This window comes from Brachypodium distachyon, chromosome 1 (genome assembly GCF_000005505.3).
Source record: "Brachypodium distachyon strain Bd21 chromosome 1, Brachypodium_distachyon_v3.0, whole genome shotgun sequence".
Classification (NCBI taxonomy): domain Eukaryota; kingdom Viridiplantae; phylum Streptophyta; class Magnoliopsida; order Poales; family Poaceae; genus Brachypodium; species Brachypodium distachyon.
Genome location: NC_016131.3, coordinates 14,122,966 through 14,145,953, shown reverse-complemented (window position 1 = coordinate 14,145,953; position 22,988 = coordinate 14,122,966). Strand labels below are relative to the sequence as shown.

The following is a 22,988-nucleotide window of genomic DNA, read 5'->3' as shown; positions in this document are numbered from 1 at the left end:
TTATGAGTTGCTTTTCTATACCTTATTATAGCCCTATAAAAATTGTACTAGCAGCATAGACTTGTTAGAACAATTCCGTTGTATTTATGACAAGATCATTTCATATACTTCGTTAATGAAGCACCGGCCTTGAGCATCCACGGTTTGAAACCACTGGTTCAAACCACATATTCCATTTGGTCTGGTGCGGGTGTGGAGGAAATTTAAAATGGTCTGGTGCGGTCTGGATAGTTTGACCAAATTTTTGGTTTGGGGTGGAATGGTTGATACGTGTAGTCTTTCATGGTGCGGGCTGGGTTTGGTGCAGGATCTGCACCATTACCAGGCCTACGTGAGATAGGCAAGACTATTTCTGACCGATGCAAACACATGCCTTGACGATCTTGGAGCATGCTGATCAGCTGATGTGAGATACGTTCGTATCATGTACACGGTCCGGCTAGCGTCCTGCTGCCAGGTGGGCCCAGGAATGACCGGGCGTACACGGCATTTCTGGAGAAGTCAATTCGGCCCCACGCGATCGCGACCGAAGGCGACCGGAGGACGGAGATCCGACGGCTCAGATCTCTCCCCATCCCTGTCCCCCGCCTTTAACGCCTCCGCCTCTCCCGCATCGATCCAAACCTCCAAAGACTCGACTGACTCACAACAAGGAGAGGAAGGGAGAGAGAGAAGGCGAGACCGAAATCCAAACCCAAACCCTCGGCCATGGGGTCGGCGGAGGCGCCGGCGCCGGTGGTCGACGCGGGGGAGCTGGAGAGGAGGGTGATGGCGGCGGTGAAGGCGTCGGAGGCGCGCGGGGACCCGCCGCTGCTGCGGGCGGTGGAGGTGGCCCGCCTCGTCGCCGGGGAAGGGGAAGGGGGCGGGCTGGGGCTCCCCAGCGCGGAGCTCGCGGGGATCCTCGTCTCCAACCTCTGCTTCGCGCACAACTCGCCCTCGCTGTGGAAGCTCGTCAGCCAGGCCATGGCGTCCCGCCTCCTCTGCCCGCTCCACGTCCTCGCGCTCCTCACCGCCAGGTCCGCCCCTCTCTGTTCTCTCATTTTTCCTGCCATTTTGAAGTATGTGGTGATGAAATTTCTCTGGCGGATTTTCTTCTTCTTCTGTGTAGGGTTCTGCCGCAGCGGCGAGCCCACCCCAAGGCGTATCGGCTGTACCTGGAGCTGTTGAAGGCCAACGTCACGTCCTCCTCGCTGTCCCTGCAGGCCGGGCCTAATCGTGACAAGTAAGCAAGAGTTCAGCTATGTAATGTTCCAACAGGAAGCCCGGTGTGGATTTGTGCCGTCCACCACAGTAATGCCTGTTAGTGTGATCTGTACGCTGGTTGCTGGCTGGTGCTCAATTGCCTCATACATGGTCTACTTTTGCTTCCCAGGATAACGAGATCCATCGATGCCGCTTTGCAACTGTCGAAAATCTATGGGGTTAGCGGAATAGACTTTGGCCATGTCGTCATTCTGTTTGTGTTGGTTGTTATCACCAAACTGATCGATTGCGTGCTGGAGGATTGCGGCTTTCCATCTGGAATGACAGAGGAGCAGGATAGCGTATATTCCATTGAAGGTCCACAGGGTATGGACTTGGATGTCGAAGGGGTCTCTAGTGCGCAGCAAATTGAGCACCGTGAACAGCTGCGTCGAAAGAACACTGTCATGGCTTTTGAAGTGGTGCATATGATGGCTGCTGATAGAAAGATTCAAGCATTTCTCCGTTTGATATGCCACAACATGTACGTTGTCTAATAATCTTTCCCATAAGTTTATGGACCGTGGAGGTGTTTGATATAAATTTCAGATTGGGTATAGACCTATCTGTGTAATACCTTACTGGTAAATTTTGTTATTGTTATGGTATGGTTGCCCTCCACGATAAGATTCATGGTGGAAAAATTAAGCGTAACCATCAGCTGCAAGAAAAATGTCAAGTTGGTGTTGAGTGTGGCCCACCTTATTAACATGACAACTTTGTAGACTTCTATATCCATGGCTTCTAATTTTGCCTCCAGCCGATCATGATATGTTGGTACTTTTGCCTTGTTGGGTTACCATGTGTGGATAAGAGGATAATTGGGTCTTTTTACAATCAAATATATAAGGGAGTAGTCACACGTATTATAACTAACAGCATTAGTGATTTGATAAGGCAAAACGGCGTTTATGTACGTTACCCTGACTTATGAGGGACTAGTAGTAACTCCTTTTCCACTTGCCCCGTTGGCTGTTGAAGAATGTAAGAATTTTATCGTATATCTAGATTCCCACCATCTTGCTTAATAACTCGTAAAGAATGAATTTCTGCTCCATTTGCACTCTGGTTATTGCTAATATTCAACTCAGAGAATGCCAAATGGGTGCTAATTAGACAACTTTTCTAGGTTAGGCCTGATAAATTCAGTGCTCTGAGCCAGAGGTTGACATTGGTTGAAGTTCACAAAATGACATTGGAGAGACTATTGGCTCCTAGTCATAAAATTGATGATTTGTTGATGGATATCCGGAGAGTTAGCAATGTAGATTATCAGCCAAACAACAAGCGGCTTGTGGGTGTTCTTGGTAACATGAGATCTAGCGGTTCCCTGCTGGGCCAGCTTACAGGAGCCGGAAGAGCTGCATGCTGGATTATATTTGATATTTACATGGAAAATGCAATTGATGGGAAACATCTAAGTGGTATATCTGCTATCGAGATTCTAAAAGGTACTTCCACACCATTGGTTTATATCAACTTGAATTTACTCCCCCCGATCCATATTAGTTGTCGCTGGTTTAATACAACTTTGTACTAAATCTGCGGCAATTAATATGGATCTGAGGGAGTACCTTTTTTCCTTATTAGTTCGCAAAGCTTTTTATCTATCTGTGAGTTATTTTTGTTTAGTAACCTGGATGGAGATGATCATTGTAACCAGCACTATGAATTTGTAATCATAATGCTTAGGTCTTTCTTTCAGTTTTATTATGCACCTGGCATGGTTTTCTTTGACTAATACTGGTCCTCTTAAACCAGAAACGACCAAGACAGTCCAAGCAATCAACGAGGCAAGTTGGCAGGAAACCTTTAAAGCTCTTTGGATTTCTGCACTTCGTCTTGTACAACGGGTAATAAACCTTCCCCTTGATCTACTATGATCAATGAAATCATTTTTACTTACTTTTATTGTGGCCTCCTGACTCACTAATGTTGCAACTAGGCTAGAGAACCCCTTGAGGGTCCAATTCCTCATCTAGACGCGAGACTATGCATGCTATTAGCTCTTATTCCTCTAGCAATCTCTGCAATTCTTAAAGAAGAAACTGATGCATCTGGAGCTGAAGGAAACAAAAGCCTTCCACGAAGACTAGGACTTATATCTTCACTCCAGGATTTGGTCCAATATTCTGGACTTCTTGTACCACCTTCGTCACTGGTAAACGTGGCAAATGCTGCAGCTTCGAAGGCTGCTATATTTATGGCTAATTACAAGGCAGGTGGTGGCAACCCAAGCATGATTAGCCAGAGTGACTCTTCGACTAAAGCTGGTACCACTACCTTCTCATATACTACCTGGTGGTTGTTGCAGTTCATAAATATTTAGTAAGATAATTATTTGTGAGGAACTTTGTGTAAGCAGTTGGTTTTTTAATAATACTTGGCAGTTGGCACTTTGGCAATAAAGTTAGGTTCACAAGTATTTTTCGCCTACCTGTTAGGCATTTTTTCTCGCAATAACCTAATTATCCACTTCATTTCATGTTGTTATATTTCAATCTAAAAACATATTTTATTTGGCTGTGTAATTTGTTTAGTTTTTGTAAACTAAACCGACTGCTTGGTGATCGGATCTCGTTGGAAGACAATTGTTTTGTTCATTTAGTAGCTGTTCCTCGGTTTTAATGTTTTCATATTTTGCACTATTATCTGGAAAATGTATTTATCTTCTATCTCTGGTTACTTTAGCTTTCAAGGCCCCTAACAGCTTTAATTTTTCAGTTGGAAACATGCTGCATCTTATAGTTGAAGCCTGTATCTCAAGGAATTTGATCGATACCTCTGCTTACTTGTGGTCTGGTTATGTTGTATCATCGGGGCATTTGATGGATACAGTTTTACCCCAGGAATCCCCATGGTTGAACTTTATGCAAGGAGCTCCACTATCTGACCCACTTAAGAATGCTCTCATCGCTACTCCTGCTTCAAGGTATATGGAGCTGTATCTGCAATCAAAATATAAAGTCTATAGGCTAGCAATGAACTTAACAGTTTGTTCTTGTAGGCGAGTTTTTTCTGGAAAGCAATCTTTTTGTTTGCTTTATTCACCCTAATCAATCATTTTATTGCTTTATTTACCCTAGTCCACCAGGGCTGTCCATTTTTTAAATTGGCTTCTTGTTTCACTGTAATTCGAAGTTCACCCCTGCCCCCTACTGGTGGTGTGTCGTGTCCGTTCCTTGATTTGGAGTTCTGTCTTGTCTACTCAGTCTTGCAGAACTGGATAAACTGTACCACATAGCATTGAATGGTTCAGAACAAGAAAAATCAGCTGCAGCTAAAATTCTGTGTGGTGAAACACTTGTTCGTGGTTGGAATATCCAGGTACCTTAATGTTACTTTATGCAGTATTAAGATCTTCCAAAATGTTACAGCCATGAAATATTATAAGTTTGACTGACTAAATTCAATATGCTGTCCTCAGGAACATGTTGTCCGCTTAGTGGTTAAGTTACTGTCGCCTCCTTTGCCCTCAGATTCCTCAACACAAGGGAGCATGAGCCACTACCTTAGCCAGAAGTCTACGTTGAATGCAATCTTACTTGGTGTTTCATATGTCGATACAATCCACATCCTTTCTTTGTATGGAATGGTAAGCAATATCTTGGTTCATTTGACCGTGTAATCTACTTGTAAGTACAATCCACTGTTAACATATTGAACTGCTGCCGGATCCTTCATATTTTCTATTTAGAGCACACTGTAGAACATACTGCCTGTTTCTTGTTGTCTTCACAGTTAAAAAAGGTAGCTTCATTACTAGTATGTCGAGTAATTAGTTTGTCCCCAGGGTAACTGGCATCCCTATTTGCTAATAAAGCCTAAAAGTGCATGGTACAATGCTTAGAAAATTCCATACAAAGTTGAACTTCACATAAAATTATGTAAACATGCAAGATTTCAGTATCACATCTGTCCCTGATACTTCAATTTTAAAAACCTAGTACTCAATAGTGCATATGAACAGCACACGAATTGATGCCCACATTTTTTGGGTTCTTTTGCTACAGTGTCATTTTCAAAGTTGGGACCTGATATGCCTAAAACCCAGCTTTAAGACCCACTGCTATAGTTATATGGCGCTGCTCTAGCTCCATTGGTCACAAGGAGCACCAAACAATATTTGTCAGCCTTTGGGCTTTTTGATTCATTTTCTTGTGCGGGTGCACCACCCATTCAGTACTAATGCTATCTAAGTTCTAATGTTACTGAGCTATATTTAATACCAGCACAATAACTGCATTATGCAAGCACTTTATCCAATAGATTGCAAATTAGTACCCCATTTTCATTTTGACTGGAATAATGTTGTCTGCAGGCTATATGTTTCTTCTCTTTGTTAGTTCAGGATATTAAAAAAACCTTTTATCACACAGGTTCCAGATGTTGCTGCAGCTTTAATGCCACTCTGCGAAGCCTTTGGGTCAATGTCACCCCCGTCTAACCACAGGTCTACCATTTTTGATGAAACAACGGTTTACTCAGTCTTCTCCTGTGCATTTCTTTGTCTTCTCCGGTTGTGGAAATTTTACAAACCCCCTCAAGAGTACTGTCTTGCTGGCCGCGGAGGCTCAGTAAGGTTGGAACTTACTCTGGACTATTTGTTGTTAATGCACAATAGCCGTATTGAGTTCCCAAATTCATCTGCTACTGGTACTAACTCAAGCAGCGATGTGGATTCATTCAATGAGGTTCCAACCCAACCAATTTATATCGATTCCTTCCCTAAGCTAAAGGCTTGGTACTTTCAGAATCAAGCTTGCATAGCCTCTCCCCTTTCTGGTCTTTGCAACAAAAATCCGGTCCATCAAGTTGCAAACAAAATTTTGAGTATGATTTGCCGAAAAATGAATAAAAGCGGGGTAGTATCTGGTAATCTTTCATCCACTTCTAGTAGCAGTGTCAGTGGTTCTTCTCTAAGTACATCAGATGATTCCTATCAAAGACCCATAGTTCCTGCATGGGAATTTCTAGAAGCAGTTCCTTTCGTTCTTGAAGCTGTTCTTACAGCATGTTCTCATGGGAGGCTTTCCAGCCGGGACTTGACTACAAGTGAGAATCCTCCTTGCTTCTAAATTTTAACATATTACATTGGTTCTCCAAGTCCTGTTATGGGGATATTTCTTAGTCCGTTCACGTGTTGATGTACCGTGGCTTTGCAGGTTTAAGGGATCTAGTGGACTTCTTGCCAGCTTCTCTGGCTGCAATTGTTAGCTACTTCTCAGCAGAAATTACGCGAGGAATATGGAAAACTGTCTCTATGAATGGAACTGAATGGCCAAGCCCTGGTACTGCCCTTCACTCCATTGAAGCTGAAGTAAAGGACATTCTTGCATCTGCTGGTGTTCAGATTCACAGCTGCTACCCACGTACTATCTGCTCCCTGTTCTTAAATTAGCTCCATTTGTTCATACTATAATTGTTGATAGTCTTGTCTTTCAGCATCTAATCACGCAATGTATATTCTCATTCCACTCTGTGTTTGTAGAAAACTTACTGTTTTTCTTACAGGTGGTGTTCCGCCAATGCTTCCTTTACCAATGGCTGCGCTTGTCAGCTTGACTATTACGTTTAAGCTGGATAAGAGTCTGGAATATATTCATGGGATCATTGGCCAGGCACTTGAGAACTGCGCAGGGGGCAGTTCCTGGCCAAGCATGCCCATCATAGGGGCCTTATGGACACAGAAAGTGCGAAGATGGCATGATTTCATTGTCCTCTCATGTATGCGTTCTCCGTTCGGCAGAGACAAAGATGCGGTTGCACAGCTCATCCAAAGTTGCTTCTCATCCTTTCTGCTCTCCTCCCCGTCCAGCAGGTCTGATATTACTGCAAGCCGTGGAGTTGGAGCTTTAATGGGAGAGTCAATCACAGACCAAGGTCTGCAGCTTCCCATGGCCCCTGGATTCATTTACCTGAGAACTTGTCGAACGTTCCATGATACCTACTTTGTCAGCGAGACGATCCTCAAGCAAGTGATTGATTGTTCCCACAAACTTGCAAACGGATGGTCTTCCAATGGGCCTTCACATTTAAAATCAGGCCGAACGCCACTATCTGGTGCTGCATCCATGGCGTATCAGGTTGCTATGCTTGGTGCCGGACTCCTGTGTATTGCAGGGGGGCCTCTCGTGGTCCAGGTGCTGTACGAGGAGACCTTGCCGACGCTACTGCTATCAGCTCGAAAACAGGTTTTGAAAGACCCTGGACCAGTGTCCAGCACACTCCAAGGTTATGCCATGGCCAACATGCTCTTCTTTTGTGGCAGTCTACTCTGGGGTTCAGAAAAGACTTCTCCAGCTATGAAAATGTCTTTCCTGTCAAGGAGGCCACGAGTGGTGGGCACTCACATGGATTTTATTGCCGGTGTGTTGGACGGGCACATCTTGCTGGGCTGCGACCCAGGTACATGGAAGGCATATGTTTCGTGCTTTGTATTCCTGCTGGTGAAGTTTGTTCCGTCATGGCTGCGGGACATAAAACTCGACACGCTGAAGAAGATTGCCGCTGGCCTTCGGAGTTGGCATGAGCATGATCTCGCTCTATCTCTACTTGAGCGAGGAGGACCACAGGCGATCTCCATCGTAGTGGATACCTTGCTGCAATGATGTCGCCTTCCAGACTTTTGCCCCCCACCTAACATAGAAGTCATTGGAGTTTCAAGCCTGAATTCTAGATTATTTTAATCTTTTCGGGGAGCCTGAATTCCAGTTGAGCTAGCCATCATGGTAGCTGTATTGTCCTCGGTAGAAATCTAAGTTCATACGTATAGTGTCAGATTGTATGGTCTCTTTGTAGGACTAGAATATAAATGTGCGCATTTGCCGTGTCTGAACATCTTGAAAAAAGTGAGAAATTTACTTGAGAAAACTGGACGGCATAAATGTATGAGAAATATTGAATTACAGTTCCTCAGTATAGATGGGGCATATTTGTTCGGAACTTTAGGCTCATACTCCCTCTGTCCCATATTAAGTGATTTGAATTTGTCTAAAAATAGACGTATCTATATATACTAAAATACGTCTAGACAGATAAGGACAAGTCTCCTGCACCAGATATTAAAGGGAAATCGTCTCTAGGTGGTCCTGTGCCTGCTGTTGATCTTAATACAGCTCGTCAAACGTCCGAGTGGAAGCCACCAGACACAGGGTGGACAAAACTGAACGTTGATGCAAGTTTTTTTACCGATATCTGGAGAGGCTGCGTGGGGTGCGGTTGTTCGCGATGAGAGAGGGTCGGTCATTGCCTCAAGTTGGAATGTTATCGACGACTGCCAGTCGGCGGAATGGGCCGAGGGTTTTGCCTGTTTAGAGGGCATCAAATGGGTTCGTGGTTTCAGTGCCCTACTGCTCATCGTCGAAAGCGACTGTCAGGGGCTTATTACGAACGCTGCTTGATCCTACAGAGACAAGATCTTCTCTAAGGCCTGTCATTCAGGAAATTAGACACCTTGCCCCCTTCGATCCTGGCATTCAGTTCAAGTTCACAAGTCGCGTTAACAACGGAGTTGCTCATGAAATTGCTAAGTTCTGTATTAGTTCAGTCCGTGGGGGTGTGGTGTGGGAGGGCGTTCCGCCTTGTGCTGAACGTTCGTTAGCGTATGATTGTAAGAACATTCCTGTTGATTAATATAGCACTACCTTTTCAAAAAAAAAATACGTCTAGATACATGTAATATTTCTACACTTAATATGAGACGGAGGGAATATAAAATTGTACGTGCATCTAGGATGGCGTAGGAATATGGAGCGCTGGGACACAAGATGGTACCAAGTCCTAACCCAGACTCAACGTTGACATAATTCTTGTGTGACCCTACCGAAAGTCTGAATCTTGTTAAAATGCTGTGATGTCACCTTTAGAGAACATGCTTATACGGCAATGATGTCGCCTTTTGTGCAATGGAGCTCCAAAGGCAATTGTTGGCATAATATGAAATTGTCGAATGAACTATATTTCTCAATGATATCGCCTTGTGTGCAATGGGACAACACAATTTCCCGTTTACATAATACAAAATCATACTACCTATTCTGAATTGTCGAACAAATCTCCTTACGAGCATTTATATTTAAAATAAATAAACATCTCTAGAAATTGATCTTGAATTTGGCCCAGCTCGCTCAATCAAAATTCTCATCTTCTATCACAATAGACGAAACTTTCTCCATGGGAAGCAAGAAATGGCCGCTGTGGGATCTCGGGGGAGGGGATGGATCGGGATACGAACGGGAAAGAGGGCCCCGCAGGCCGCCTCCTGAGTCCATTACAATCGCGGATATGGGCCACAGGAAACTCGGCCCGTTTATGGCCCATACAAGCCCAGACGAATGCTCTGTAGCCCAAGCCGGGCCAGCTAATGGGCTGAGACAGCAGAAGAAAAGAAACGAATTGGCGGGAACACCGATAAAAGAGCGCCGCAAACTATAACCCTTCTCCATTCCGTTCCGTTTCTTCTCCCTCCGCTCGCCTCCTTCCTCTCGAAGCCACCAAATCCAATCCAATCCATTCCCCAAACCAATCTTCCTCGCGCGCGGAGCTCCCCGCGCCGCAATGGAGGCGGCTCTGAAGGTATGTTCCGCTCTCCCCGGCCCGCCCCGCCCCGTTCGGCCACGGCCCTAAACCCTATCGCTACCGGCCGGCCGCGCGCTAAACCCTAAGCCCCGGCGGGCGCTAATACCTTGGACTGTTTTCTGGTTGCAGAGGTACTTTGGGTACACGGGGTTCCGGCCGTACCAAGGGGAGATCATCCAGAAGGTCCTGGAAGGGCGGGACTGCCTGGTCGTCATGGCCACCGGCAGCGGCAAGTCGATCTGGTAAATGGACCATCCGACGCCTGCGCGATCCGTTTCGGTTGGGTTTCGTGAGGAAGTTGTTGATGTGTCGTGTTGTGGATGGCGCTAGCTGTTGTAATTTTGAACTTTATTACTTCCTCTTATAAGTAACATTTAAACATTTATCTCACATTAGTTCTTTCTGTGGCAGCTATCAAATCCCTCCCCTGGTTGCCAAGAAGACAGCTGTTGTTGTCAGCCCTCTTCTTTCACTAATGCAAGACCAGGTATGATTGAAATATCCAGTATGACATCGGTAGAGCCTTGCGCATTGTGAATTTTATTTGGCAAGAAAGCTTTTGAATACATATTTCATTTACTCAAAACAGGTCATGAGTTTAAAACAACATGGTGTAAGATCTGACTACCTTGGCAGCACCCAAATGAATACCTCTGTTAGCAGTGAGGCTGAGAAAGGCATGTTTGATGTTCTCTACATGACACCAGAGAAAGCTATATCGCTTCCTTCAAGGTGAAATCCTGTGATATAAAAACATTTATATGCATTATCGACTTATAACTTGTAGTGCTTATCATATTCTCGTGAGACTATAATTGTCCTTGTTTGGCTGGAAGCAGAAGGCAGGACGCTGCAAATTACTGCTCTTCTTGGTTCCTTAGTCCCTTGTAAAATTTGATCATATAGCACTCAGTTTGTTGACTTACCTTTTTGAATTTTCTTTTCAGGTTTTGGAGTAACTTGCAGGCTTCCGGAATCTGCTTGTTGGCCATTGATGAAGCGCATTGCATATCAGAGTGGGGTCATGATTTCAGGTTGTTTGTTCTTCTATTATACGTGAATAAAAATGGCTGATAATTTACTGCCATTTTCATTTTGTATGTAGTGTATCCATGTAGTTCGAAATCTTGTGTGTGCCTATCAATTCTCGCTCCTATCCTTAAACTGCACAATCCAAATTATTGATCCACTTATTAGATCTTCTCCCCATCACTATTCTCTCCTTACACAGGCCAGAGTACAAGCAGCTGCATTCACTGCGTGACCACCTTGTGGGTGTTCCCTTTGTCGCCTTAACTGCAACAGCCACAGAAAGGTATGCATGTTTCAGTATCAGTCCTTTCCTTCTTTTTACCTGTTTATCCTGCTTTAATGATATATACTGGCAAGTGGCAATTACTTTTCTCTGCTTATTGTCCCTACTTGCATATTATTACCATAAATAAGGTATCTCACTTGAAATGCTGTGTACTTTGTTTATTTGTTTTCTACTGTCAGTCTTGTCACTACATCCTTTTTCTTTGTATGCCAAAACTGTGGTACCATTTTAATTTTAATTTGCAGGGTACGTGGAGATATTGCCACTTCCTTGAATCTGAGCAATCCTCACATTGCAATCGGATCATTTGATCGTCCAAACCTTTTCTACGGTGTGAAATCATGCAACCGATCTGTGTCCTTTATCAGTGAACTTGTGAAAGAGGTCTCAAAGAACTGTACTGTGGGTGGCTCAACAATAATTTACTGTACCACCATCAAGGACACTGAACAGGTCTGCAAATTTTTAGTGTTATATATTTCCAATATTGTACAACTTCATGCAATCTTTTAAAAAAAACAACCCTTTTGTTTTAATGCTTGCAAGTAGGAGTTATATAGTTTGCAAATTCTCTATGTACACATCAAGTAAATGCTGAAACATTAAGATTTCTCTTGTGAAGATGAATAGTTAGACTCGGAATAGGTCTGATAAATTTTCTGCTGATCTTTTTGAGTACATGCATTTTCTTTTTCTGGTTGATGCAATAGCATTGAGATCTGTTCTATAGACAATGGATCCTGAGTAATATGCAATTAGAAGTTTCTACAAAATTTATCTGGGGTAATATGTGAATTTCTGTGCTCCAGTTTGTATAAGGGGCTTTTAACTTATACCAGTTATCTGTTATGTTAAATTAGGATTGCAGTATTAAATGCAACTTGTTCTGTCAGGTACATGAAGCAATGGTTTCTGCTGGAATCAAAGCTAATATTTACCACGGTAGAATGGGTAGCAAAGCTCGAGAGGATTCCCATAGGTCTGTCATTTTTGCATGCATCAACTTTTTGTTTTTGTTTTTTTGGTTGTTCATTATATTCTACTTTCCACTCTTTTTTTTTTTGGACTACCCCAATCCCTTGTAATAGATTGCATTGATCCATGCTCAGAATACCATTTTGAGCTCATCTAAATATTTTACCTGAAGAATGATTTGCCAAATTGATTTTTTTTGGCTTGTTAGATATGCTTGATCAAATCATTTTACACATCTTATGACTCACGGCTCACAAGGGCTGTGATCTAATCTGAAATTATGATAGATTTGCCAAATTATTGTCATATTAACAATTCATTATATCATGAAAGTAATCGAATGAGTGAACAACTACTCCCTCTGTTTGAAAATTCTTGTACACTTAGCTTTGTCCTAAGTCAAACTTCTCCAAGTTTGACCAACCTTACAGAAAAAACATACTAAGATTTACGACACCAACTTAGTTTGATTGTATCCATCATGAAAATATGTGTTCATATTGTATTCATTTAGTATCGTAGATCTATTTTTATATAAACCCTAGACTCTAACAAACCTAAACGCACAACTATTTAGAAACGGAGGGAGTAACAAAGTTATAAGGAACATAAAGTTGGCATGTCATGCGAATTCTCATGCAGTTTTTACAATTATTAGCTTGGCAAGATGGTGATTTATGGTAAATTATGGTTCTCCTTTACAGATCATTTGTTAGAGATGAAGTATTTGTGATGGTCGCAACTATTGCATTTGGAATGGGGATTGATAAGCCAGACGTTAGATGTGTAATACACTATGGATGTCCTAAGAGCCTAGAATCCTACTACCAGGAAAGTGGGCGTTGTGGAAGAGATGGATTGCCTTCAGTCTGCTGGCTATATTACCAAAGAAGTGATTTTACAAAAGGGGACTTCTATTGTTCTGAAGCAACAAATGTATGTAAATAGTATTAGGCAGTCAGCACCTTCTGTCAGACTTAACTGATAAGACATACATTTCTGCAGTTTAGTTTTTCTGTTATTTGCCTATTATATTTTCTTATAATTTGTTTTTTTAATAATCAACAGCCAACTCAAAGAAAAGCCATCATGGACTCCTTCATGGCAGCACAGAAATATTGCCTCCATACTGCATGCCGCAGAAAGGTGCTGTTGCAGTACTTTGGTCAAGAGAGCACGACTGACTGTGGTATGTTTATGTTCATATTTGAGCAATTAGTTTGAATTCATCTGCAAAGATGGCCCATCTGAAAAGAAGGATCGATGAATCGAAGTTCCTTTTGGTGTAGCCCCTAGTATACCTTCAAGTGCTCATTGGATGATGCATCCTACGTTGCCCCGATTTCCTAAAACTGCCGTACTGTTATTGGGTCACACACCCAAAGTATCCCCTTCTCTGATTTTAAAATTTAATAAATCAGGGATACTTTGTGCCCCCTAAAAGCTAAAACATCTTCAACTAAAACACATCACACGCCCTAAGTCACTGCAAACCCTATAAAACTCCCTCCACATAATAAACTACCTCTCTGCCACTTCCATTCTTCAATCCTTGACCGACACAGAGCAGCGGTCACCTCCTACCTCATTTTCTCATCATCGACTATTGTCTATATGATGCAGTGTTTTCTTGTAAACACATATATTTCTCGTATCCTTGTATCTTCAGAAAATGTTGCTGCATATGTTTTCCATTTCTAGGCACACTGTTTTTGCGGGGGATTATCTCAACTGACATAATTAGGCAATTGGCATATATTTACAGATTGATTTAGAATGTCTTTTGATATACAGGTAACTGTGATAATTGCACAGCGACAAAAAATGAGAGGGATTTGTCAAAAGAATCTTTCTTGTTGCTGTCCTGCATCAAGTCTTGTGGAGGACGCTGGGGCCTTAATATGCCAGTTGATGTTCTCCGTGGATCAAGAGTATGTTTCTTTAACATTTAATGTTTGAAACATTCCTTATTTTGTCACATACATCGGCTATTTCACTTGATTGGGGGAAATCATCTATGTGCTGACAGTTTGGAGCAACCATACACACCATGATTACTGCTAATAAATCATCTAAGGGATTTGAGACATCTATCTTTGGATGAACAGTTTTGTGTGCATACTGTACTTTATCGTATTATGTAAACTATACGTCCAACAGTAATTTCTGAACATCCTTGGACACTTTCCACATTTTTAGGAGAAACATGTTGTATAACATGTACGTTCTCATGATGTAGGCCAAGAAGATAGTTGAACACAATTATGATAAACTTCCGATGCATGCGCGGGGAAAAGACTATCCGCCAAACTGGTGGAAAGCACTTGGTGGCCTGCTTTTAGCACATGGTACCATTATGATGTCCCTATAATCAACTAGTTATTCATTTGTTGGCTAAAGCAAGCCATTACTTAAAGTATACTTGCTCTGGCTGATCTTGCAGTTATGTTTCTTTTGGAGAAAAAACCATAAGTATCGATATAGCTGGGAAAATGTTATGTAGAATTTGTACTCATTTTTCCAAATTCCAAGTATAGATGCACATAGCAACAGTTATTTTCTTGCTTTCCTAAAAGAGCACAAACTATTGCACTATGAAAAGGTTTGAAAAGGTCCTTATAATATCACAGTTTTGGTTGGGCCTATGTCCCCAACCATATGCTATATATGCGAGCATTGTATTTTGTGTAGATAGAAGGTAAACCTTTCATGACTCGTGAAACTTCTTTGGAGCTACCTCAGTTTTGTGATGTTTTGTTATACATAAATGTGTGGTATAATTACTGCATTTAGTATTCATGGGTTATTATCATGTAGAAACATTTCAGCTAGACATTTTACACATTATAATAGTTCACTTTATTGTTGGATACACTGAGCAAACTCACACATCAGGAATCAGAACAAAGCATTTCTGGCATCATTGTTAGTGTTGCTATTTTTTTTTTATTTTGCTTTCTTGTTTATGTGCAGGTTATTTGAAGGAGACTATCAGTGATACATTTAGATTGCTCAGGTGTTTTGTTGAGTATTTGTCTTTCTGTTTTATGTTATTGATTATGTTGATTATTTTGCTTAGCATTTCTCCATTTTACCGACTTAAAGTAATCTCCATATAAGTGCTTAAATAATCATATACTCAGCAACTCTGCATTTCGACCTTCAGTGTTAGTCCACAAGGTGTCAAATTTCTCTCCGGCACTGGAACACCACTGGTTTTGCAGTTGACTGCGGAGATGATTGAGCAAGAGGAGCATGGTAGTTCGGAACATAAAGAAGGGGCCTTAAATCCTGTGGCCACAGTAGAATCTGAAAAGAGTTCCGAGGTAAGCTTCTCATGAGAATTATTTACCAAATGACTTGTGGCCTTGTGCATCTCTCAATCACACACCGTGCTGTTTTGTTTCGTTTTACACTTGATTCAAGGTTTATTTTGTAATGTTGTTTCTTGTGTCACATGAAAATTCTCAGGAGGAATTGAAACTCTACCAAATGCTCTTAAACGTCAGGATGAAACTTGCTCATGATATTGGAACCGCTCCGTGAGTTAAACGTTGAATGCCAATCATATTTGGGCGGTAGCCTGTAGGTAGTTTAGCTATTGGAACAATTATTGAATTTAATTTCTATAATCCCTGTGTTTCAGATACGCTATATGCGGTGATCAGACCCTAAGACACTTTGCAAAGATTAGGCCTTCTACTGGAGCTAGGCTGGCTAATATTGATGGTGTTAACCAGGTATCAGTCAGTAATGATACTTCAAATGGCATGCCATAACAAAAACACTGGTTTTCTGCAGTGTCCAGTAAAATGGGATAATTGTTATCACGGTTTTCCATCTTCTACTCACATAACATCTGAACTTTTGTTTCCAGCACTTTGTCACACGTTACGGTGCCATTTTTATCCAAAATATCACACAATTCTCAAAAGAGTTGAGTCTTCAAATGGATGATTCATCAGGAGTAGAGGATATGATGTCTGTTTCAAAACCTGTCAACAATAATCTTCCAAGGAACTTGGGTGATGCCAAGTTTACTTCATGGGAACTGTGGCAGAAATCGGGGTACTCATTCAAGAAAATTGCAGTAAGTTGATTTTTGTTTAAGTTCACCACTGACTGTAAATGGAAGTTCACAGATTGACATGATAGTGTATTCTAGCATTTTCGCAGAGCAGTGGCGATAAAAGAGCAAACGGTTATTTCATACATACTTGATGCTGCTCGAGATGGTTGTGAGATGAACTGGAATAGGTTCTGCGAGGAGACAGGACTAACACATGAGATAGCTTCACAGATCCGCCTCGCCATTGCAAAGGTTGGATCACGTGACAAGTTGAAGCCAATAAAAGAGGAGCTTCCAGAAAATGTAAATTTTCCTCCATGTATAATTGCGCCATTTCCTTTTGTGTTTAATTGATTGTTGCTTCAGCAAACGTAGGAACCAGTTCTGTTATGCACTGCCAAGCTCATTATCCAAAGCATTCAGGAAGGACTAATTTACTCGGTGAAATGCTACATGGAAATTGCAGGTAACATACGAGATGATCAAGATATTCCTGGCAATTGACGATGTTGGAGCGTCAGAGAAAACTTTTGGCAATGTATCTGCAGACAAAGTTCCTGCCAGCACAACCGAGTCGCCAAAATCCAGTTCTCACGGCAGTGAAGCTGTCAAGAACGGTAATCAGGGCGACGATGTCATCATGGCAGGTGCCTTCGATTCAAGCCCTTCGACAAAGAGATCCCAAGCACACGGAACACTGGCATCTGTTTCCAACGAGCCAGTGAAGAAACTGCAAAAGATAGATGAGCAAGGAATGGAATCTTTTGCTGCAATTGCCGCCACCGAAGAAGCTATAGTAGAACTGGCCGCAAGCTGCAACGGGGTAAGGCATTTCTTGCAGTAGAAGATTCTTCGGCCAGAGCCTGTGTCATTTGTTGTTCTGATCATCTGTCTCAATTGTTGCAGGTTTCGTTGGAGGATGCCGTCAAGCACTTCAGTGGGTCGAAACGAGAATCCGTCATCGAGATGCTGGAGAACCTTGAATGCAACTTCGTTGTTTACAGGAAAAAAGACTGCTACATGGTTCTGTGATCAGCTGACAAAGCGTGGCCTGCACGTGGCCTGATGGGTGTGTATATATATCTACGCGGAGCACTTAAAAGTTAAGTTAGTGTTGGGGCAACTTGCTAATCTTCGTAGGCAACTGCCAGGTCCGTTAGTACCTAGAAATGTTGTACTTTTGGAATTCTTGTGTTACAAACTAGACAAAAAAAAATCCTCAAGCTTAACCTTCTTGTACAAATCTCGTAGATAATGATTGTCTCGTGTATCTCAAGGTACGAAGAAAGGGAAAGTGCAACATTCTATCAAGGACGCGTTCTATGAATTCTTTTTCTACCCAAAGGTCTCGAAAAGTCCAGTAAAGCAGTACATTTTCTCTTTTTTGAGTTTTTTTAGGGAAAAAACTCAAAAAGAGAAGGAGGGCCTGGCAAATATTCGGAACCCAGCCCAGCCCAGCCCAGGAGCGTGAGTTGGTATGAGTCACACGGAGGCCCACCACAGTAGGCCGGCCACATCCTCCTCGTCTCCGACTCCACTCCACTCCGCTCCCCCAGACGGCCAGACCCCCCTTTCCCTACCCTTGCCACTCCGATCAAATCCCGACCCGCACTGCTGACTGGCGCCGTCGAGTTCGAAGCAATCCCTAGCACCTCCACGGCGTCGCCTGCGCCGGCTGACTCCATCTACTGGGATTCCCAACTGCGATGATCAGTAGAGGAGCGGCTTGCGACGACGCTGCTGCTGCTGCTGGGAGCCTTGGGCGGCAGAGGAAGGGGAGCCGATGAAGGCGACCCCGCCGCAGCGGCGGAGGGGCCCGCGCGTGGCGGTGCTGGCGCTCGTCCTCTGCTCGCTCCTCGTGCCCCTAGCCATCCTCTTCGACCACGCCTCCTCCTCCGGTACGTTCCTCGGGCGGCTACCCCTTTTCTCCCCGACTAGGGCTCGCCCTTCCGCGAATGCGGGCGCGCGATTCCGGTGGATCTGGGCGTCTGGCCCCGTACCCCGGCTGCTCTGCGGTTTTCGCGAAATTGTGGCTAACTAACCGCCTTTCCTCTGATTCTGGTTTTGCGATGCAGGAGACGACGTGACGACGGACGAGCGGCGCCGACAGGTGCGCCACTGTTTTTCCGCCTTTTTTTCCGACCTGTTTTTTTGGGGTTTGACGGATTAGGTATTTAGGAGGCGCAGACGTAGACGGCTGAGTGATTCGTGCTGATTTTTTTTTACTGTTTGGATTAGGAGGTCGTTTTGCCTTCCATCGATCGCGTGGTGCGGAGGGATCCAGTGATTCGACTTCCTGTCGGTGGTGGAGTGAGACAGGTTTTCTGTTGCTTCTCCTTTTTCCCCGTGATGGTGATTGTTTTGTAGTTTTGACTGGTCTCCCGTCAATGGCGAGCTTGTATTGGGGCTTCGTGATGTCTTCTCGTCAACACTTGTTTATGCTCCCTGATGTGATAGTTCTACTAGAAGTTCAGTATTTGTCACTCTGTAGGATGGCTGGTTTGGATGCGAAGCAATTTTAGCTTTGTGGAGATGATACTCCCTCCGTTCCTAAATTCTTGTCGTGGTTTTTGTACTTGATTTACACTCAAATTCATCTTTAAGATGGGAGATAAACAATATGTATATGCCATAGAGTACTTCAACAATTGTCAAACTTACATCTGCAATGCATCACACGAATTATTTTTCTTCTCAGGATGCACCTAAGAAGATTTCCAATGGCAGCAGTGGAGTGTTGCCGCAGCCTAAGCAAATTGATCGCCGTCCTTCCCCTTCCAGCACAAAACCAAAAGGTACTGCATGGTAAAAGAACAAAAGTGCTGTCTAATTGAGTTCGACCTTTCCGCTAAGCTTTTGAGGTATCATGAAATCGTTGCTAAGTATAGGCCATGTGATTGCAAAGATATCTTGTACTTAATAGCAAAAAATGGTGTTTGGATGCTACTCGGAGCCAAGTAGTAGTATCCCAAAAATTCAATGTGACCCCTAGCTCTTCGGGTTTTTTTGCTTTCTGATAATCTGATGTGCCTTAGATGTGCATGAGCTAACTCGATTATTCTCCAGTCTCTACCTCTTTCTGCCCGCAGTTTTCCAAGATTTACTCTATAGATTAGATACAATTTAATATTTGATGTTGTTGCTAAAACAAGTTCCCTATCTTTTGACCCCCCATATATTTGTCACTAGTGGTCTTTGATCAAGTTATGCATACGATTCGTTTTGTGAGGAAGCTTTATAGGTTGCAGTCCTTCTGCATTGGTCTTTTATCCTGTTCGCTGTTGTTTGTGTAGCTTATCTTTACTTCTGACTTATACGCAGTTCTTCCTGTACCAAGAACTGAACCACCGAAGGCTGTGATGGAACCAAATCGACAAGTAAGTGTATGGCTTCTTGCATTCAAATTTATGCTTTAATTTCAGAACAACTTCAACTTCTGCTTATTTCTAAACATGTTCTGTCAATGAAAATGAAATTCTTGGGTTCTATGGTAGTACCAGGAGTCCAGGAGCTTAGAATTTCCAGATGTTAGTTTTCATCCAATATAAGCAGACCTTCGCATTGATGTTTAACTTATGATAATATAACATATTGTCCAATGATTGCCCTTCATTTTAGTTGGACTGATATATGTAACTTATGATAATATACTTAGGTAAGCTAATCCTAGTGTAATGCCGAATGAACTGGATCCACCTATTTTTTGAAGTATAACATCATTTTCCCCAGTCAATTTCTTCTTCCGCACTGACCTTCGCATCGGCCAAAGTCTAGAGGTAGCCATAAGCCTATAACATATATGTATTGCTTTCAGGAAGTTGCCAATGATAGAAAGAGACGAGACCGAGGTGCTAAAGCAGATGAAGTGGAAAATGCAAAGGCTTGTCAACTTGAATTCGGGAGCTACTGCCTCTGGTCCACAGAACACAAAGTAATGATGAAGGATTCCATTGTGAAAAAGCTAAAAGACCAATTATTTGTGGCCCGTTCATACTATCCAAGCATTGCCAAACTTGAAGGACAGGAGGCACTGAGTCAGGAAATGAAGCAAAACATACAAGACCATGAGAGGATTCTTAGTGCATCCGCTGTTGATGCTGATCTACCATCGTTGTAAGAATTGTATTTTAATGCTTAAGCTTTCTGGTGCATTCTTAATTCATTGCATTGTTAATCTTAAGTTTCGGTTCACAATGGCTAGTTTGCTAGTACCATCTTTTATCAATACACATTAGAATGAAACAGGATGTCATGTAAATAAGGAAGTTATTTTCTGGATGCTTCTCAGGGGTGATGGTTTTGATATATTTTAGTTTTGTGTGTTTATTTGAAGAAGAAATACAGAGCTAACCTATGAGTAATTTTGCCAGCCATCAATATAGAAGTTACTATTCGATAATTCAGTTGACAGCTCTACTATTATTTCAGTATCAACAAGAGGATATTGGAGATGGAGCACACTATAGCGAGAGCGAAGTCTTGCACTGTGGATTGTCACAACGTTGACAAGAAGCTTCTGCAGATACTTGACATGACTGAGGATGAAGCTCATTTTCATATGAAGCAAAGTGCATTCCTGTACAATCTTGGTGCTCAGACATTGCCTAAAACTCACCATTGTTTTTCTATGAGGTTGACATTAGAATATTTCAAATCCTCTTCATTGAATTCAGATGTTTCTTCGGCACACAAGTTCAATACCCCAAACCACAAGCACTATGTTATACTATCTAAGAATGTCCTTGCAGCTTCTGTTGTCATCAACTCAACAGTGATCAATTCTAAGGTATGTGGGTGATATTTAGTTGTTTACAATATTTAGTCTGCACTTTATCTTCTAAGCTGAGCGTTGCTGACGCTGTTGGTCTTTTTGTAGGATCCAGGAAACAATGTTTTTCATATCCTAACTGATGCTCAAAATTTCTATGGAATGAAATACTGGTTTGCCAGAAATTCATACAAAAAGTCCGCTCTCCATGTCATAAACTATGAAGAAACTATTTTAGAGAAGTTACCAAAGCATAGTATGCGAGAGATGTATTTGCCTGAGGAGTTCCGTGTTCTCATCAGGGACACTGAGCAGCTCACTGAGAAAGCAAGAATGGAATACCTGTCGCTGTTCAGTCATTCGCATTTCTTTATTCCAGAAATATTTAAGGATCTAAAGAAGGTGATTGTGTTGGATGACGACGTGGTTATTCAACGTGATCTGTCTTTCTTGTGGAATCTTAACATGGGGGACAAGGTAAATGGTGCTGTCCAATTTTGTGGTGTAAGGCTGGGTCAAGTGAGGAATCTATTGGGTAAGACAAAATATGATCCTAAATCATGTGCATGGATGTCTGGGGTGAATGTTATTAATTTGGAGAAATGGAGGAAGCATAAAGTGACAGAAAATTACCTGCAACTCCTGAAACAGGTTGGTAGACTTCTTACAGTTAATTTCATGCTACATGGAAAAAAAAATGGTAGCGCGCGCGCGGGGGGGGCTGGAAGAACATTTGGGCAGTGCACATGTGGTGCCAAATACAGGCTAATAAAATTTGCATGAAATAGGTAGCAATAGGTGCTGCATTAGTTGTTGTACTGCTAAAGTTCAGCTACATTGGTATTGTTTCTAGTCTCATTCTGAACAAATAATTGATTATTTGTTACATGGTGCTTCATATGGTTATCACGCTGCATAGTTTATTTCGATTCTGGTTGTGTTGCAGGTCAAGAGAACGGATGAGGCATCTCTACGAGCAGCAGCCTTCCCTTTAAGCTTGTTGTCTTTTCGGCATCTCATTTATCCCCTTGATGTGAATCTGACGCTGTCCGGGCTTGGATATGATTACGGAATCGAGCAGGAGGTTGCATGGAGTTATGCATCACTGCACTACAACGGCAACATGAAACCTTGGCTTGAGTTAGGCATACCAGACTACAGGAAGTACTGGAGGAGATATCTCACTCGAGAAGACCAATTCATGGATGAATGCAATGTAAATCCGTAGCACACTTGAGCCCGAAATCAGAACAAACGACAACATGTTGCTGACACCCACTAAAATTTGTTTCTGCTGAGTGGACGCCTGTAGCCCCCAAAAGCACTGTGCACCAGTGCAACAAAACACAGCTTCTGAACAGGAGAAGAGTTGCAGCCATTGGCAATCTGTGCCAAGTGCTGACAGGATTGCGCAGACTCAGCACCATCTGTTCATTGCATTGAACAGGTTTGTTTGATGGTTTCTGCATTCTGGGATCAACCACAAATCAGAAGACCACAGGTAGCAGGTAAGGACGGTGTTAACAAGTCAAGCCCAATTGTCCAGATTGCTAGGTAGGATTTTCGATGCAAAGATTCATTTACCATTTTCCTCTTCTGCCAATAAGGGCACATACATGTAATCATGATAGTCGTTTTCCTTTTTGCTGCTAGTTCTAGCGCATTTATTGGTTTCTGTGGTTATATTGCTGTCCAAACCTATGGACAGCTCTGTGGATACCCCTGTATATTGTTTGCTGTACTTACTGGAATGCCTTCATTTTGACAAGATTATGAGGGCTCGCGCAGTTGTTGTTTCTATGCTGACCTGGTGTGCTTTATGAAATGAAGGCACCCGTATAAAGAGATGATTTTTTCTGTAATTAGCATACATGAGATAATGCCTGACAGGATTAACATAAGCCGGTTCTGAGCATTGATACATTTTTTCAGTATGACGTAAACAGGTCTCGGCGCTTACAGGACGAGCATGATGAGCGTCTTGTTGATTTGTGTCGGTGACTCCTTGTCGTTCAAAATCAATGTTGTGACTTGCG

General features: G+C 42.5%; 3 protein-coding genes across 6 annotated transcripts; all 3 read left to right on the top strand.

The window, feature by feature from the left end:
- The first annotated feature begins 626 nt into the window (after positions 1-626).
- On the top strand, positions 627-8,192 carry LOC100826944 (mediator of RNA polymerase II transcription subunit 33A). 2 transcript variants are annotated; one of them, XM_003562393.2, is made up of 12 exons: positions 627-1,016; positions 1,109-1,222; positions 1,373-1,726; positions 2,377-2,693; positions 3,004-3,095; positions 3,188-3,515; positions 3,967-4,174; positions 4,455-4,569; positions 4,670-4,837; positions 5,622-6,297; positions 6,408-6,614; positions 6,757-8,192. In XM_003562393.2, the coding sequence occupies exons 1-12, from the start codon at positions 709-711 to the stop codon at positions 7,851-7,853; spliced, it is 3,984 nt and encodes a 1,327-aa protein (XP_003562441.1). In that variant the 5' UTR covers positions 627-708; the 3' UTR covers positions 7,854-8,192. The 2 variants fall into 2 exon arrangements, with proteins under 2 accessions (XP_003562441.1, XP_010233853.1); XM_010235551.3 differs by lacking the exons at positions 627-1,016; positions 1,109-1,222 and having other exon boundaries at positions 1,579-1,726; positions 2,372-2,693.
- A 1,479-nt stretch (positions 8,193-9,671) lies between these two features.
- Positions 9,672-17,495, top strand: LOC100826629 (ATP-dependent DNA helicase RecQ). Its single transcript, XM_003562392.4, has 20 exons — positions 9,672-9,819; positions 9,952-10,064; positions 10,234-10,309; positions 10,412-10,554; positions 10,770-10,856; positions 11,054-11,137; positions 11,386-11,593; positions 12,034-12,119; positions 12,820-13,051; positions 13,184-13,304; positions 13,910-14,046; positions 14,355-14,463; positions 15,089-15,131; positions 15,282-15,441; positions 15,587-15,657; positions 15,762-15,855; positions 15,993-16,205; positions 16,281-16,487; positions 16,651-17,007; positions 17,091-17,495. Exons 1-20 carry the CDS (start codon positions 9,802-9,804, stop codon positions 17,214-17,216), a joined length of 2,685 nt encoding a protein of 894 aa, XP_003562440.1. The 5' UTR covers positions 9,672-9,801; the 3' UTR covers positions 17,217-17,495.
- Positions 17,496-17,720: 225 nt separating this feature from the next.
- On the top strand, positions 17,721-22,752 carry LOC100828240 (probable galacturonosyltransferase 7). 3 transcript variants are annotated; one of them, XM_010235534.3, is made up of 9 exons: positions 17,721-18,082; positions 18,260-18,294; positions 18,426-18,503; positions 18,883-18,979; positions 19,506-19,561; positions 19,999-20,297; positions 20,613-20,970; positions 21,061-21,603; positions 21,899-22,752. In XM_010235534.3, exons 1-9 carry the CDS (start codon positions 17,968-17,970, stop codon positions 22,178-22,180), a joined length of 1,863 nt encoding a protein of 620 aa, XP_010233836.1. In that variant the 5' UTR covers positions 17,721-17,967; the 3' UTR covers positions 22,181-22,752. The 3 variants fall into 3 exon arrangements, with proteins under 3 accessions (XP_010233836.1, XP_010233833.1, XP_010233839.1); XM_010235531.3 differs by having other exon boundaries at positions 18,423-18,503; XM_010235537.3 differs by lacking the exon at positions 18,426-18,503.
- Positions 22,753-22,988: the final 236 nt, after the last annotated feature.